Source organism: Emys orbicularis, chromosome 2 (genome assembly GCF_028017835.1).
Source record: "Emys orbicularis isolate rEmyOrb1 chromosome 2, rEmyOrb1.hap1, whole genome shotgun sequence".
Lineage (NCBI taxonomy): Eukaryota > Metazoa > Chordata > Testudines > Emydidae > Emys > Emys orbicularis.
The window spans coordinates 32,213,988-32,231,354 of record NC_088684.1 but is presented as its reverse complement, the minus strand read 5'-3'; the positions used below and the strand labels follow the sequence as shown (position 1 = coordinate 32,231,354).

General features: G+C 41.7%; 1 protein-coding gene across 3 annotated transcripts in view; it reads left to right on the top strand.

The window, feature by feature from the left end:
- The window catches only part of EBAG9 (estrogen receptor binding site associated antigen 9), a 48,005-nt gene that overhangs the window by 14,398 nt on the left and 16,240 nt on the right, over window positions 1–17,367 (top strand). For all 3 annotated transcript variants that reach the window (XM_065398535.1, XM_065398533.1, XM_065398534.1), the window contains exons 2-3: window positions 7,572–7,669; window positions 17,264–17,342. In XM_065398535.1, coding sequence (XP_065254607.1) covers window positions 7,587–7,669; window positions 17,264–17,342 — 162 coding nt within the window. In that variant the 5' untranslated portion in view covers window positions 7,572–7,586. The remainder of the gene's footprint in view (window positions 1–7,571; window positions 7,670–17,263; window positions 17,343–17,367) is intronic.

Sequence of the window (17,367 nt, the reverse complement as noted above, 5' to 3'; positions counted from 1 at the left end):
ATCATAATTAAGGCTAAGATTTTATCATGGCTATTTTTAGTAAAAGTCACGGACAGGTCATGGGCAATAAACAAAAATTCACAGAAGCTGTGACCTGTCTGTGACTTCTGCTCCTGCGGCTCCATGGTTTCCCCTGCCACCGTGGTGGTTGGGAGCTGCAGGGTTTCCCCGCTCAGCTGTCCCCAGTCGCTGGAACCCTGAGGAGGGCCCCCTGAGGAGGCTGTTGCTGGAACCCTGCAGGGAGACCCTGAGGAGGCTGTCGCCTGCCACTGCAAACCTTTCAGGGACCCGCTGGCTGCAGCCCCAGGGGCTGAAGCAGAAAATGTCATGGAGGCCTTTGGAAGTCAGGGCATCTGTGATTTCTGTGACCTCTGTGACATAAACTTAGCCTTAATTATAATAGAAATAGATAAGTAAAAACAATACAAGTAACATTCCATTAGTTTTAACAACTGAATATACTCTTACATTAACATACCTTTTGATCTAGGGTTATTTAATTACTAGGGCATGTATAATGTAAATGTCATGTAATAGAAACAGGATATAGACAAGTGGAAACAATACAACTAACATATCTTTTGAACATTATTGACACAATTGAATTTGCCTGAATACATATTAATACACTTAACACTTTTTTGATATTCATACACAAGCGAATTGGCCGTTGGTTTGAGCTGGTCTGTCAGCTTCACATCTCCCTCAAAAACAATGGTGTTAAATGAGATAGAGGTGGCACAACACCTCCCTGGATTGTGGAAAAGAGACATGTTCCAGGCCACCATTGAAGCAAAAGGCACTCCCTCTCCGCCCCCCCCCCCCCCCCCGTTCTGTTTCCCTCTAGGACCTTTCGATCTCTTGGGCTGTGGTGTCCCTGTTGATAGGGAAGCAGACAAGTTCAGTATAGGGAGTTGAGATGAAGCCCGTAAATGAGGTATGAGGTTCTTCCTGAGCACCACTTCTCCTGTACTGCAGCTCACTAGTCTGACCTGTCTTTTGTTTTCACTTTACTTCCCCATGTCTGCCCTTTAGCAATGGACAGGCCTTTTCCTCAGGGAGGTTTGTCCACTGCTGAACCAACATACATGGCCTTCTGGGGCTTACAAGTTTCAAAAGGCCATGCATATTTTTATTTGGATTGGATCCAAAATCATACTGCAAGCACCTCGCAATATTTATATAACACTAAGAACAATTTGTCATGTGAATCATGCCATTCATCTGGCAGCTGAACATAAATTCCTAAGGGATTTGATACTTCTGAATGTCTTTATGTTGTGTCTCACTTGGTATCTTTATTGTTACAGTCATCCTAAATACAGTATTGGATCATTTCATGTAGTGTTGTGAGTCTTAATAGACATTCCTTGCATTCAAAGCTTTAATCTAGGAAAAGAGGCTTAAATGCTATAACATAATTGAATTTCAGCTGTCCTTTGCTCTTTAATGGTTTGAAGAAGGCATCACAAGGCTTTTTCTCTTCTTACCAGGAGTTGATTTAGAGAAGTTGTTAGTCTAAGTGTAGCTGATTGTTTTAGAAACTATTTATATAGCCCAAATTCTCTGTTTGATGTCATGTCGCAGATCTAGTCAAGTGCCCCTCTTGGCTACTCACCAGATTGGGTCCTGTGTGCTTTTAAAACCCTGGAGTTTGAACTGAATCCAGGTACAGTAACTCCTCACTTAAAGTCGTCCTGTTTAATGTTGTTTTGTTGCTGATCACTTAAGGAACATGCTTGTTTAAAGTTGCGCAATGCTCCCTTCTAACGTCGTTTGGCAGCCGCCTGCTTTGTCCACTGCTTGCAGGAAGAGCAGCCCGTTGCAGCTAGCTGGTGGGGGCTTGGAGCCAGGGTGGACCGGCAACCCCCCTATTAGCTCCCCGCTCCCCTAAGTTCCCTGTGCAGCAGCTGCCCAGCAGGCTAGCAATTGCAGCTGTCCCTCCCCCCACTGCCATGTGCTGCTCCTGCCCTCTGCCTTGGAGCTGCTCCCCGAGACTCCTGCTTGCTGTGCGGGGGGGAGGAGAGGAAGAGGGGGGCTGTCAGGGTGTCCCCTTCCCCCTGCTCCTGCACCCCGCTTACCCCATCTTCCATAGAGCAGGGGGGACACAGGGCTCAGGATGGAGGGAGCTTGCTGGCAGCAGCTGCGGTCTCAGCAAGCTGATCTACTTAACAAGACAGTGTACTTAAAGGGGAAATGCACATCTCTCCCTATCTCATACACAGTGTGTGTCTCTGTCTGCGATGCTGTCTCCCCTCCCTCCATTCCTGCTGCCTTGTAGAGTGTGAGAGTTAACCCTTGAGAGCTCAGCCAATTGCTAGTTCATCATTTAGCAGTAAGGCATTTCCTGGGAAATATTCCACTCTGACTCCTCCACCTCAACCAAGCTTCACAATCATCATCACTGTGTACCAGTATTAAATTCAGAGGGGTAGCCGTGTTAGTCTGAATCTGTAAAAAGCAACAGAGGGTCCTGTGGCACCTTTAAGACTAACAGAAGTATTGGGAGCATAAGCTTTCGTGGGTAAGAACCTCACTTCTTCAGATGCAAGAGGTGAGGTTCTTACCCACGAAAGCTTATGCTCCCAATACTTCTGTTAGTCTTAAAGGTGCCACAGGACCCTCTGTTGCTTTTTACAGTATTAAATTGTTTGTTTAAAACTTATACTCTGTGTGTGTGTGTGTGTGTGTGTGTGCGCGCACACACACACACATAATACAGTCTTTTTGTCTGGTGGGAAAAAAAAATCCCTGGAACCTAACCCCCTCATTTGCATTAATTCTTATGGGGAAATTGGATTCGCTTAACATCGTTTCGCTTAAAGTCACATTTTTCAGGAACAGAACTACAACGTTAAGTGAGGAGTTACTGTACTGCCCCTGTTTTTGGGTTCCTGGTCACACACTCAAGGTGCAGATATCTGTCTAGCACTCCTTCCTGAGAGTTGGGACATCCCAGTCCAACTGTTTAGCCCCCGTTACCTGTGCTGACCCCTCAGGTTCCCTTGTAGCTTCAATACACTTTCCCCCAGAACTCCAGTTGTGTGGGTGTTCTGGGCCTACCCATTAACTCTTCAAGGGCATGTGATAGGTGTCACATACAATACACAAGAGGATTCTGAATCACAATTTCTCTTATTTAGTTATATGAGAAATACAGAGATCTATACAAAAATAGTAAATCCTACATGTATTTCCCTGACTCATTTTCCTCACCACTCCAGAGCATTCTTTGGGCTGGAGGTCAGAGTCTTCTGGGGCCGTCCTTCAGCTGCAGCACATGGCTTGTCATTTCCATCATTCCATCTCTCTTCCCATCCCCCACCCCCAGTCAGCTTGCTTTGACCTTGGTTAGTCCCACAGCTAAACCAAACCTCCCCTGCTACAAAAGCATGCCTGTCTGTGCAGCTCTCCTGCCCCAAGATACCTGAGTGGCTCCAAGTCCCTCAAGTTTATGAATCTCAATACCTGGTTCCTTTGGCCTGCTGCTGGTAATTTTTCACTCTCCAAATCTGAACCCCATACAGACAAGCTGAAGGAAGTGGCTTCTCCCCAATCCAACCAACTTTAGCATACTACTGACTGGTCAGACTACAGTCATTAAGGTTAACTACTCTTCTCTATATCTAGTCCGGGACAGGTGTGCTTACAGGCTTGTCAACAATGGTGAATAGACATAGAGGCATTCTACAATACAGTACTTTTCATAAGAACAACTTCAAAATATCAACCAGAATTAGTAAATTTTACAAATAGATTCCTCACATTGTTACAGGTCACAACAAATAACTGTGTGTGGCTGAACTTAAAACAAAACAAACAAAAATGCAAATATAAACCTCAATGCAAAATCTCTTTTTCCAAACATGAGGGTTTTTTTCCTTGACTAGAAAATATAACACACTTCCAAAAGGATTAGTTATAAATGTTTGAGAGCTGCTGTACTAATTTCAATGGAATAAACTGGCCAAAGGTGTTGACATAACCCACATTAAACTGTCCCACATTAAACAGTGTTAAATAAGGTTTGGTATACAGAGACCTGCTTAGCACCATGGCAAATACACCATTAAAAATTCTTGTAACCTTTTATTAAAAATAAAGAAAATAAGGGAAAAACAGATAAAGTATTAAGTAAGGCTTTCATTTTAAGAACATCCCTTTTCCTGGAGAGAGGTTTAAGAAGGAATCACCCCCTCTTTGGGTACGTCTATACTTACCCGCTGGTTCGGTGGCAAGCAATCAATCTTCTGGGATCGATTTATCACGTCTTGTCTAGACGCGATAAATCGATCCTGGAAGTGCTCGCCATCGACGCCGGTAATCCTGCTCCGCGAGAGGAGTAGGCGGAGTCGACGGGGGAGCCTGCCTGCCGTGTGTGGACCCGTGGTAAGTACCTTTAAGTCCGAACTAAGATACTTCGATTTCAGCTACATTATTCACGTAGCTGAAGTTGCGTATCTTAGTTCGAACTGGGGGCTTAGTGTGGACCAGCCCTTTGTTTGACAGTCTCTTAGATGGTAATGTAATGGCAGGCATTGTCCTTAAGCTTAAATAGCTCTTCACCCTCACTGGTATTTACCCTGCTATTGTATTTATAGAGAGCAATCATATCCCCTCTTAGCTTTCTTTTTGCTAGACTAAACAAGACAAGCTCTTTCAGTCTCCTCTCATAAGATAGGCCTCCATTCTCCTTATCTAAAAATTCCTTATTTTTTTCAAAGAAGGAAATCAGGTTAGTAATATATGAAATAAAACTCCTCCACTATTTCAAAAGGAAGAATGCCTTTTTAGCATGGTGTAGACAGTTGCTCTCTTATGTCCTAAATTTCTGCACATTTCCTGTATCTAACTTCTTCCACTGCAAGGCCATGCTGCCCTCCCCTTCTGTATCTACGCAGCCATGAATTTATCTCCAGGTTGCACATGTCCCTGTCCTTATCCTCAACTGGGAGGATGGGCGAGCACTCAACCTGCCTCCCCAATTCCTTCACCCTTGCTCCCAAAGCTCTGTAGTCATTTCTAATCTGCTCAGGGTCATACCTGGCAGTACCATTAGTGTCCACATGGATGAGCAGCATGGGGAAGTGGTCAGAGGGATAGATGAGCCTCAGCAACCTTTCAGTAACATCTCGGATGCGGACTCCAGGTAGGCAGAATATCATCTCTGGTCGGTAGATGGATGCCTCCATCCCCCGCAGAAGGGGATCCCCAACCACCACCACCACCCTATGTCTACTGTTCATGAGTCTCCCTGCTTTGGGCAGCAAGTGGTTCCTCTTCTTCAACCATTGGGGTCTGCTCCTCAACTCCTGTTACTAGTATAGCATACTGGTTCTTGATCTCAATGGACAGGGGACCCAAGGTGGCAAGCAGCCAGTCTCCTCCCCGCAGAGCAGGGCTTCTCTGAATCTGCTTTTTTCACATGTAGTCGGCTCCTCCATCCCAGACATTCCATGTGCATCCTGTCAGTGAAGTCTTCATGCTCCTGGATGCTATGCAGACAAGCCACCTCTTATCTGCATTAGGAGGAACTCCACAAATGGACACCTCTTATAGCAAGTGGTTCCCCCACCTGGCTTTCTTTGGCAGGGACATGCAGGTGACTTTCCCAGCAAGTCAAGACCGGGGCCTGGATAGAAGCTTCCTGGGTCAGGATACCTCTCTGTCTGGCAGGCCCTCACCAGTACAAGCAGAGGAAGATGACATGCCATTTTCCTTCCTTTGAGGGTTCTTCCATGTCGAGTACCTGCAAGTTGACTGATCCTAATTATAAAAGGTCCATTAAAGTGAAATGTGAACAGAAGAAGAAACTGAGCTATAATCCTGAGTTTTTGTTCCTTGTTTATTAGCAATTACAGTTGCAGATCTAAATTTCAACCCCAAATGTGTGTGTTTGGAAGAGGCCACAATTGAGTGCATAAAATGATGGAGAATTGTTTAAGGAAAATCACAAAAGACAGGACAGTTGCATTGAGGGTGTTGTTAATTTTTAAAAGACCTGTCCACCCAGCTCAGCTTCAGTCACGTGTGGTTTTTAACACACATTGGATTGGGTAGGCCAAAATATGGTGGTAGGCTGTATGCTGAGAAAGCTCTGTTTGCCAGAAGCTGGCAATGGGCGACAGGGGATGGATCACTTGGTGATTACCTGTTCTCTTCATTCTCTCTGAAGCATCTGGCATTGGTCACTGTCGGAAGACAGGATACTTGGCTGGATGGACCCTTGGTCTGACCGTTCTTCTGTAATGGTGTACTGGTAACTAGGGCAGATACAGTAAAATGATGGACATAACTAGTTAGTAGATGAATTTCAAGCTTTTAATCGTGGATTTTGTGTGCACTGTTTTCTGTTTTGAGGACTAAATATGCTTCCGAAGCAAATGACGTAGTTTGTGTTTGTGTTTTATTTCATAAAATCTTTATGGTTTTTTTCAGTGTGGTCTGAGTTGTTTCTTTTTCTTCAGAAAAATATATTTTTGGGGTGGAGTGGAGGGATCTAGGGGAATACTCATATACCCAGAGTTGTAGTGGCTCATTCCAATCTACATTCTGTAACTCATGAAAAGAGATTTGTTAAGATCAATTTGGTATACTCCGTCTAGAGGTTTTGGAGAGACTAGAACCCTTACATTAGTACCATCTCTGAGAAGTGACGGTTTCTGAGGTGTTTTAAACTGTTTTAGCCAACGCCAAGGCTCTAGCCCAGTTACGTGACTTGGTTACAGCACAATCCTGTCCCCAATACATACACCTCTACCCTGATATAATGTGACCCAATATAACACGAATTCTGATATAACGCGGTAAAGCAGTGCTCGGGGGGGGGGGGGGAGGGCTGTGCACTCCGGCGGATCAAAGCAAGTTCGATATAACGCGGTTTCACCTATAACGCGGTAAGATTTTTTTGGCTCCCGAGGACAGCGTTCTATCGAGGTAGAGGTGTATTTTAACAGTGCAATTACCAGAGGGACATCCATGTCTGTAGTGTAAATGGGGGGGCCTGTTAGGATCGTTCTTTCTTATGATGGTAAAGTCAATTGCTCAAGGTGGCATCATGCTCTCCAAGGGCCAACTTCTGTGATTAGAGTTCCTATTGCAGTTCATAGGAACTGTGTGAGCATGTTTTGGCTGCAGCTACCTGTAGCAATAATAATCATATCTAAAATAAATTGGTTGTATAGAGTTTTATATTAGTTATTTTTAAACTGACATATGTTCGCTCATACAGTACTTATGTGATGGTATTCTTTTATATATTTTTTTGTTTGCCTGAGTACCCTGGGCCCCACCTTCCCCCCCCCCCCCCCCCCCCGATTATTTATTTGAAGGACTTGTTATATGACTACTACGAATTCAATAAAATGTCATAATGGATGACAAATAGTACGTACATAATGTGTATAATGCATTGACTCCCCCCTCACTGGTGTAACTCCATTGTCTTCAGTGGAGTTACTCTTGATTTACTAATGGGTAAGTGAGAAGCTAATCAGGCCTAAAAGCTATGTAAAGATGTATTATGCATCTGGGATATTTTAATTTTAATTTTTTGGTTGGTTTTTTTACAGGCAAAGTTTCTCGCCATGGCCATCACACAGTTCCGGCTCTTTAAAATTTGTACTTGCCTGGCAGCAGTGCTGTCCTTCATTAAGAGGCTAATATGCAGGTAAATAACATGGTTTCATGTATTAAACTGTCTATTCTTTTGTTTAAATACAAGTTGCTTCTAATCTTTTCCCCTCCCCTTAGTTATTTGCATAGTTCTTAACTGCAGAACAAAGCCTAGGTGTATGATAGTTAAACTGTACTCAAACCTTTCATCTTGATGTTCATTTGACATTCAAAATTATGTAGTGCTCTAATGTGAGTAATTGGACTATGTTCTACAGCTGTGTATACACAGTATGGTTTATAACACAACAATACTGGCTGTCTCTTATGCCTATTTTTAACTTTTTTTTAAAGCATGTTTTGAAAGTTGTCTCCTAAAAACATATCTGAAAAATCTGTTCTCTGAATTTCTGGAAGAAAAAACCCAGTCTTTAGCTGAAAGCCTCCTCAGAGCAGAGTATACACTTACCAACTCTCAGAGTTTTTTTAAATTACAATATCAAGTCCACAATTGTTTGTCACTAGCTTTTCATTATAAACCTAATTGTGACCTTCCCACTTTTGTTTGCCAAAACCAAACCAGTCTATCTGAAGCTCCTCAAATGGCCTTCTGCCCATTAAGGGCTTTTTTTAAAACTTGGGGGTAAATTGTACAGGTCTGTAAGAGATGAGCCTAAAAATATCAGTTAGAATTTATTTGAAGAAAATTTTAAAATGTTGTTTCTTTGTGAAATGTCATATGTGAAAAAGTATGGTTGAGATACTTAAAATTTGGCTTATTCTGTTGTCGTCACGACACCTAGGTTTTCTGGCTGTCTCATCATGAACAGTTCAATGAAAACCTCTGCTTAATATGCATTTGCAGTCAAGAAAGTAAAGAAAATGTTAGGATGCCTCAGCACTGGGATAGAAAGTGTGGGGGAAAAACTCCCTAGAATCATAGAAGATTAGGGTTGAAAGAGACCTCAGGAGGTCATCTAGTCCAATCCCCTGCTCAAACCAGGACCAACCCCAACTAAATCATCCCAGACAGGGCTTTGTCAAGCTGGGCCTTAAAAACCTCTAAGGGTGGAGATTCCACCACCTCCCTAGGTAACCCATTCCAGTGTTTCACCACCCTCCTAGTGAAATAGTTTTTCCTAATATCCAACCTAGACCTCCCCCACTGCAACTTGAGACCATTGCTCCTTGTTCTGTTATCTGCCACCACTGAGAACAGCCGAGCTCCATCCTCTTTGGAACCCCCTTTCAGGTACTTGAAGTCTGCTATCAAATCCCCCCTTACTCTTTTCTGAAGACACTCGGTATGTTCCCTCTTGGAATAGTTTTCATATCTGGTCACCGCAGCTAAAAAGAAATATAGTGAAAAGCATGTGGTGGGGGTATCAAAGATCGATGACAAAAATGACGAAGTATGGATAAACTTTAATATAAAAGAGATTGAAAAGACAGAGGTTGTGCTTTAGAGAGGAAGTAAATAAGAGGGGACAGGTTAAACGTATACAAAAGAACAAATGGTATAGAGAAGGTAGATCAGACATTTCTATTTACCTTTTCTCCTAATACAAGAATGAGAGTTATTCAGTTGAATTGATAGGGAGCAAATTTAAAACTCATAAAAGGAAACACTTTCACACCACACAAAATTAGCCTTTGGAACACATTCCTACCCCATTTCATTGAGAACAACGGTTAAGCAGGGTTCAAAAAAGGATTGGACATGTGTATGACTAACAAGAACATCCAGAGTTATTTTAGGAAGGACGTAAAAAATAAAGAAAACCAGGAGAAGAGAGAGAAACCCTCATGCCTCAAGGCATGAGCCAACTTCTGACAATGGGGTAAGGAAGAACTGTCTCTATGAGCACTGTCTAAGGGCTTCTTGCATCTATTTCTGAAATATGTGATGCTTGTCACTGTTGGAGACAGGATCGTAGTCCAGCTAGAGCAATGATTATATTCCTATAGCTTTTGGAGCAGAGCCTTTTAGAGTTTGGAAAAGGTTTTAGAGCAGTTTGCAAATTTAAACTTCAAGGAAAGTAAAAAAAAAAAAAAAATCTATGATGTTTTACAAGCACGCTATGTTCACAAATCTCATAGGGTTCCTGGCTATGTTTCATGCAGACCTTTAGCTGTGCAGGAGCAGAGTGAGGCAATGAAACCAAAAGTCTCTGGTTCTATAGCAGGACCAAAGAGCCACTACGATTGGGGTTCCTGCAAAGTTGATAAAACTCCTGAAATGGCTAAATACTTGCCTAGAAATGTTCCTGAATTCTGCAGGAGTAGAGCTTCTGATGAAACTTCCATTTTCTCCCTGATTGAAGTGGTTACCTTCTGGGGAAAGACTTCTGTAATCCCTCCACTCACTTCTGCTATGCATGAATTCATGTAAACCTACTCAGTCTATACATAGATCACATTATTTAACCCAGATTAGAAGGTTGATTTATATATTCCTTAATTTGTATGTGAAGATATTATATATGATTTTTTTAAAAATCAGTACAAAGGTAAACTTAAAATGGTGTTTGGGGGAAAAAAATCCTAAAACAAAACAAATAACTCTATACAAGATCTAGTACGAAAATGTCAGGCCAAAGCTTTTTGGGAAATCCTCAATTCAAAATCTAGTCAGTTTAAAAAAGAGCTTGTTTAGTGTTAAGTGTTTTTCTCTCTCCTTTTGCTGTATGAGAGTCACATAAGAAGGGAAATTAACTAAACAAAAATGCCTTCACATACACATGTCAACATAAACAACAAGGAGTCTGGTGGCACCTTAAAGACTAACAGATTTATTTGGGCATAAGCTTTCGTGGGTAAAAACCTCACTTCTTCGGATGCATCCAAAGAAGTGAGGTTTTTACCCACGAAAGCTTATGCCCAAATAAATCTGTTAGTCTTTAAGGTGCCACCAGACTCCTTGTTGTTTTTGTAGATACAGACTAACACGGCTACCCCCTGATACTTGACAACATGTCAACATAGAGGAAAAAATAGAGAAATAACATATTTTAATTTCTTTATTTATAGTAAGATTAGGAGCTACTTGTAGCAATAGTAGGTGCAATTCTTTCAGAGAGAAGTTTGATTTTCAAGGCCCTGATCCTAAAAGCATATGCTTAACTTCACTCATGTTGTAGTGAAGTTGATTGAACTACTCATATGTTTAAAGTTAAGCATGTGTTTGTTTGTAGGATTGAGGCCTAAGTTGAGGTGTCCTTTTAAGCTACTTAAGGATGTAAATAGATATGTAGTTATTTTAAAACAATGTTCATTAGTTATATTTTTTTTTAATTGAGTTGGAACACTGTCAGATGGTACTCTTTAAATAAAAACACCTAAATATCAGAAAGTCTGGAAGTGCTCAATCAAGTTTCAGCCTTTGTTCTAGTTTCCTGACTTTCAAAAGCTTGATTTAAAAAAAAAAAAAAAATTGTTTGTAACTGTGACATTGAAATTGATTAATGTCTGTTCACAACCTTAATTCTGTTGGGTTATGGGGGTTTTGTTTTGTTTTTGTTTATTAATCATTATTGTAGGTGAAACCACTGTTGCTTTCTTCATCGGTTCCTGTGCATTGATTTTCACCATTGTGTTGGATTATTTTTTCCAATAGACTGTGAAAGCTACTGCAGCCGTAAATCTGGGTTTTCCCAGATCGTAGGCACCCAACTGCTGTGAATGGTAGGGAGCAGCTACCTGTACAAGTTCTAGTAAACATATTTTAAATTCTAAGGCCTTGATTCTGCAAAGAGAAACATGCATGTGGACCCCTGCATCTATGTAGAGTCCCTTTGAAGTTGGTGGGGCTCTGCATGGGGACAGGAGTCCATCCCATTCAGTTGTCTTTGCAGTATTGAGGCCTAACATAGTTTTACTGAGAGTCAGTGTATTTTGTGGGATTTTTGTTGGTATTCCATAAACCAAACTTAATTATATACATCAGGAGAAGTCAATTATTTTTGTCAAGGTCCAGATTTCTTGGTCAAGGTCCAGATTCCAGAGAAAATAATACAAAAATAATGATGATGATGATGATAATAAGTAAATAAAAGGCATCTGGCATCCGGATTTGACCCGCGGTCCGCCTGTATAGTGCTAGATTGGCCACTCACCATTCATCCGAACTATTATTTCATACACTGATGATCGTAGAGATGGCCAAAGCATTTAAAGAAACTCTCAGCACATTTAAAGTTTTAATGGTTGAAGAGGCACTAACACAATTAAGGATGGATTGGTAATACTGATAAGTCAAGAGTCCAGTGCTCTGGTTTTTGTCACTCCTTTTAATACTGTGTTGCTACTTGAGTTTAGGTGTAGGTGGAAGCACATTTTAAATGTTCTCTTCCTTCGCTCCATCCTACTTTCTCAGCAGGAGTGAGTGTTGTAATCCAAGAGTGACATTTCAATTGGAAAAACCCTCAGGATTTGTGCTGAGCCTGCGGGCCGGGTGGAAATCCAATGCACGCAAGCTGGAAAATGGGGGCACTTCCATCACTTACAAGTATGTCTAGAAGGGCGTTTAAATTAGATTGTAGTGGTGTTTGGTGCCTACTAAACAGGGAAGCTCCCGGCAAGACTTCAGATTTTTCTTTCAAATGCAGACTTATTTTCCCAAAATAAAAAGCTTGTGGAACTGGAGAAAAAAATTGATCTTTTGCAAATATGTGGGAGCTTGTGTGTCTCATGGAGTTGCTCTTTGACCTTAACTGTAAAGTCTGAGAGCTCAAAGCATTGGAAGAAGTTACGTTAATGCTTATATTTAAAAGGGTACTACCAACTTGATTTTTTTTTTAAACTGGACTAACTTAAACAAAGGCACTCTTCTCATAGAGGGTTTTTCAAGTAGAGTGCTTAAAAGAAATTATAAGCGATCTTTCTGCTTTCTTGCTGTGTCCGTAAGGGTCTTTTGGGCAAACTGAAGAACAACAGTATTAACCATATTTGGGCCCACCCCAACACCCTTTTCTCTGTTCATACATCAGATGCTGTCTCTTCAGTTTCAAGCCTGGTCCTGTTACTGGTAAATGCTCTCCTGCAGTGCCTAGAGAAAGGTACACATGTGAACTCTCCAGATCAGGACATCAGTAATGCAAATGACTATCAACAAAATAGTGGAACTGATTACATGCATAATGCTGTCACATGCAGGGGCGGCTCTGTTTTTTGCCGCCCCAAGCACGGCAGTCAGGCGGCCTTCGGCGGCATTCCTGCGGGTGATCTGCCGGTCCCGCGGCTTCGGTGTACCCGCCGCCGAATTGCCGCCAAAACCGTGGGACCAGTGGACCTCCCTCAGGCACACCGCCGAAGGCCGCCTGACTGCCGCTCTCACAGCGACCAGCAGGCCGCCCCCCCGCGGCTTGACGCCCCAGGCACGCACTTGCTGCGCTGGTGCCTGGAGCCGCCCCTGGTCACATGCATAAAATAAACAAATTGGAGAAAAATAGAGAAATATATTTTCTAGTCTTTCTATTATAGTAATTTCAGGAGCATGTGTACCAATAATAGATACATTTCAATCTAAAAACATGATAACTTTTCAAGCTGGTGGTCTCCCATTTTAATACACTACAGTGGGAATTGACAGCACAATTTTTTTTTCTAAAATGTTGCCTATATTCTCCCTGCATATAAAGGATAGAAACAGAAACTTTGAGCATGTAGCACTCAATCTAGCAGCAAATACTTTCCTTGGCTGTAAGCCTTTTGATTGTCTCTTTGACTGTTCCCTAATATGTCCTCTATATTGGCTGCAGAATACTAAATTAATCAGTTCATGGTCATTGGTACAAACAGTGGATTCTCAGTCTGTGCCCAGTTTGCCTGTCATGTATTATAGTGAGGGTCTTAAGACTGATATGCGGATTCACTGAGCAATGCTCATTGAGTCCTTTGGGGTCTTTCCCCAACTATTTATCCATCCAGCACTAGGAAAGAATTTCTAAAGGAGCAATGGGCTGAAGCTTTCAGGCTCTATATGGCTGATTTCAGAAACTGATCTCTCAACCGGAAAAGGGAAGAAAAGACTATATAGCTCAAAGATATACTCCACACCATCCCATGTTTTACTGTCAGTGTAAGGAAAATTCAGACCTATAATTCTTCACCGGCCTTCACTGTGCAACAGTGGAGGCCGTAGTGTAAATATGAGGGCTTGTTTGTATTTCAGTTTAGTGCACGATAAGCTGGGATGTGAATCTATAGCACGCCAGTCTGCTGCACACTAAGGGCTGGTCCACACTAAGCCCCCAGTTCGAACTAAGATACGCAACTTCAGCTATGTGAATAACGTAGCTGAAGTCGAAGTATCTTAGTTCGAACTTAAAGGTACTTACCACGGGTCCACACGCGGCAGGCAGGCTCCCCCGTCGACTCCCCCTACTCCTCTCGCAGAGCAGGATTACCGGCGTCGACGGCGAGCACTTCTGGGATCGATTTTATTGCGTCTAGACAAGACAAATTGATCCCAGAAGATCGATTGCTTGCCGCCGAACCAGCGGGTAAGTATAGACGTACCCTAAGGGACCATCTGGATGCTGCTGCCATGCACTAGAACAGTGGTTCTCAGCCAGGGGTACGTGTACCCCTGGGGGTAATGGGAGGTCTTCCGGGGGTACATCAACTCATTTAGATATTTGCCTAGTTTTACAACAGGCTACATAAAAAGCGCTAACAAAGTCAGTACAAACTAAAATTTCATAGACAACGATTTGTTTATACTGCTCTGTATAGTATACACTGTAAGTACAATATTTATATTCCAATTGATTTATTTTATAATTATATGGTAAAAATGAGATAGTAAGCAGTTTTTCAGTAACAGTGTGCTGTGAAACTTTTGTATTTTTATGTCTGATTTTGTAAGTATTTAAGAGAGGTGAAACTTGGGGGTACACAAGACAGATCGGATTCTTGAAAGGGGTACAGTAATCTGGAAAGGTTGAGAGCCATGCAATAGAAGTTTCAGACAGCAGTAGATCAGAGCACACTATAGAACTTCTAGTGTGTGGCAGCAGTGTCCACCTGGCCAGCTAGTGCACACCAGCTGCTGTGCTATAGACTTACATCCCAGCTTGCTGTGCGCTAAATCGCCATATAGACAATCAGAGCAGAGTTAGATGACAGTGTTGAAAAAGCTGGAACTCTGTCTAAACTGTAACTTCCAATGGTGAAACTACAGCTGTGGTAATATCCTAGAGTAGACAAGACCCATTGAATGATTGTACTGTGGATGATTGTGCTGTTGGAAGATATGAGTTTGATACATGTCTGACAAGTTCAGTCATTTTATTAAAAAAACCAAGCCCTCCAAATAATATTGTATCACATATTGTATCAGCCACAGTGTATTTGTCCTAACTTGATTTATTGGCATTCTTAAAGAGAGAGTTTATGCAAGGCATGCATTTGGAACGTTAGTTTCCTGCTAGGTTCTTGTAAGGCATTAGTTCCTGTGAAATAGAGGCCCACTGGTGGTTCACTACTCTGTGTCAGCAACTCTCGTCAGACCTGACATACTCACTACGTCTCACACTTTGGTGTTATGATATTTATTTAAGGTGACATGTAATATGTCATTTGAAATCTAATAACACACTGGTCATTAATATCACTGTAATGTTTGTAACAGCACTGTAAGTGAAATTATGGATACTGTCTGATATTATATCTTGGAGACTGTTAACAGACAAAGGAGACAAAATAGCGTTTTTTTTCTATATGGGGTGGGGAGAGAAAATATGGCAGATGCCCTGTCCAGGAACGAGGGTTCTGACCTGCTTCCTCTGAGTCAGCCTGTGGCTAACCCTCCTGCAGTTTTGTAAGGGGGGAGGTGTGACCCTATGAGAACCTCAATGCCAGATGGCAAGGGATTCCCTGGTATTCAGCAGTGAGTTTCAGCTGACCTGACCAGCCCAGCATACCCCAACTCACTGTTATAATCTGTATATAAAATGGGTCATGTAAAGTATCATATGTGAACTGGTGACAAAGATCATTGTGAACACTATATGAGGAATTATGGATCCTCGGTACTATTATGTTTTAAAGTCTGATCAAACAAAGGGAGAGAAATGTTTTTTTCCCCAGACTGGAGAGAAGGCAGCTATCTGTCTTCTATGTAAATTAAGAATGGTGGAATCAAAACAATGGGCACACCATTTACATAGGGGGATGAGAAGAACAGGATGAGATCTTCATGCTTCTTGGAACAGGGTCAATGAATTTTGAGAGAGATAAGCAGAGACAGAAAGCCATTTTGGCATCTTTCACCTAGGAAGACAAGGAAACCAGCACCTTGTACTTTTGTGGAAGTTCCTGACTAAGAGAAAGCCCTGGCTGGAAGGAGGAAAGATTGGTAAGAAATCTTCCTTGAACAAAGGTTGTAGCTTGTTGAGTTAGATCTTAGCCACCAGAAAGTGTGTTTTGCTTTTATTTACTTGTACTTGAACTTACATAAAACCACTTTTGAGTAAATAAACTTGTTTTACTTTTAATCTTAAACTATTCCAGTGGTGTGTTTGAATTGGTGATTGTTAATGCCAGTTAAAATAATAAGCTGTGCTTTTGTCTCTTTAAAGGGACAACAAACCTTTTTACTTCTGTGTGTTCCAGTAGAGGACTGGGCACTTCAGGGCTGATGGTTTTGGGGAAAATTAGGACTGGGGGTGTGTTGGGGTCACCCTGCAAGTAGTAACCCAGGCTGGTGCAGACCAGGGTAGGGCTGTTGTGTTGTAGGCGGGCTGCTGGGGTCAGTTTGCTGATCTAGGGCTGCACAGCACACAGACCTCAAGGGAACTGCATGCTTGTCTGCTAGCTGTTGGTATCTGGGCAGTAAGCCACAGCAACAGAACACATAAGGCATCCAGGGTTACAGGGCAGGTGCTGACACAATCTCTCACTTGTATGGGTTGAACCCCAAATGGTCACAGTTTTTCATTCTGTCTTCTAAGGAAATTTCCTGGTATGATGGATAAAACTGCAATACTCAAAATGGTGGTACATGTTGAATAGCAGTGGTGAATCTTATATAATCCTGTCCTACCTATCCCTCACATTAGAAATCTAGCAGTATTCTCTATTTTGTTAAGTTATCACATTACAGGGAAACTGTTAGCTCAAAATATAAATTTGTAAAATTCAAACCTTTTTATAAAACCTAAAAGCTACAGAAGTGTTTCCAAGGAATTAAAAAAAAAAAAAAAATTCTAAGGGAAAAGTTGTCTTGAACTAACATAGCCTGCAGTGTTCGCAACCCAAACATTGAAGCACTGAGAATTTGAAAGTGAAATTGATCATAAATTCCATTGTCCAAGCTGAGAGAAATGCAAAATGTGTAAAGCAAGAATATAAATAGTGGAAAGTAAACTGAACTTCTAAAATTTTCTTACTAACATCACCTTAAATTATTAAACTGAAAAAAAATTGTTTTCAATATTAACTTTGTTTAGTGAGTCCCCTTTTAATCCTATTATCAACATTGTATTAGAACTACTTCTTGGGTTATTTCTGTTAGTTATTGATTTTAGCCATGATTTTCATCAGGTTCCTTTCTTCCAGTAGCTCATTTAGCCTTCAGCAGCTCTTTTCTTTCTAATGTAGTGCTCATGTTCTCAGACCTTGGAGGAATCCTACATTTCTCTTTCAGGTCTGGAAGAGGACGAAAGTTAAGTGGAGACCAAATAACTTTGCCAACTACAGTGGATTATTCATCTGTTCCTAAACAGGTAATGTCTCTAAAGGGCTGGGTGA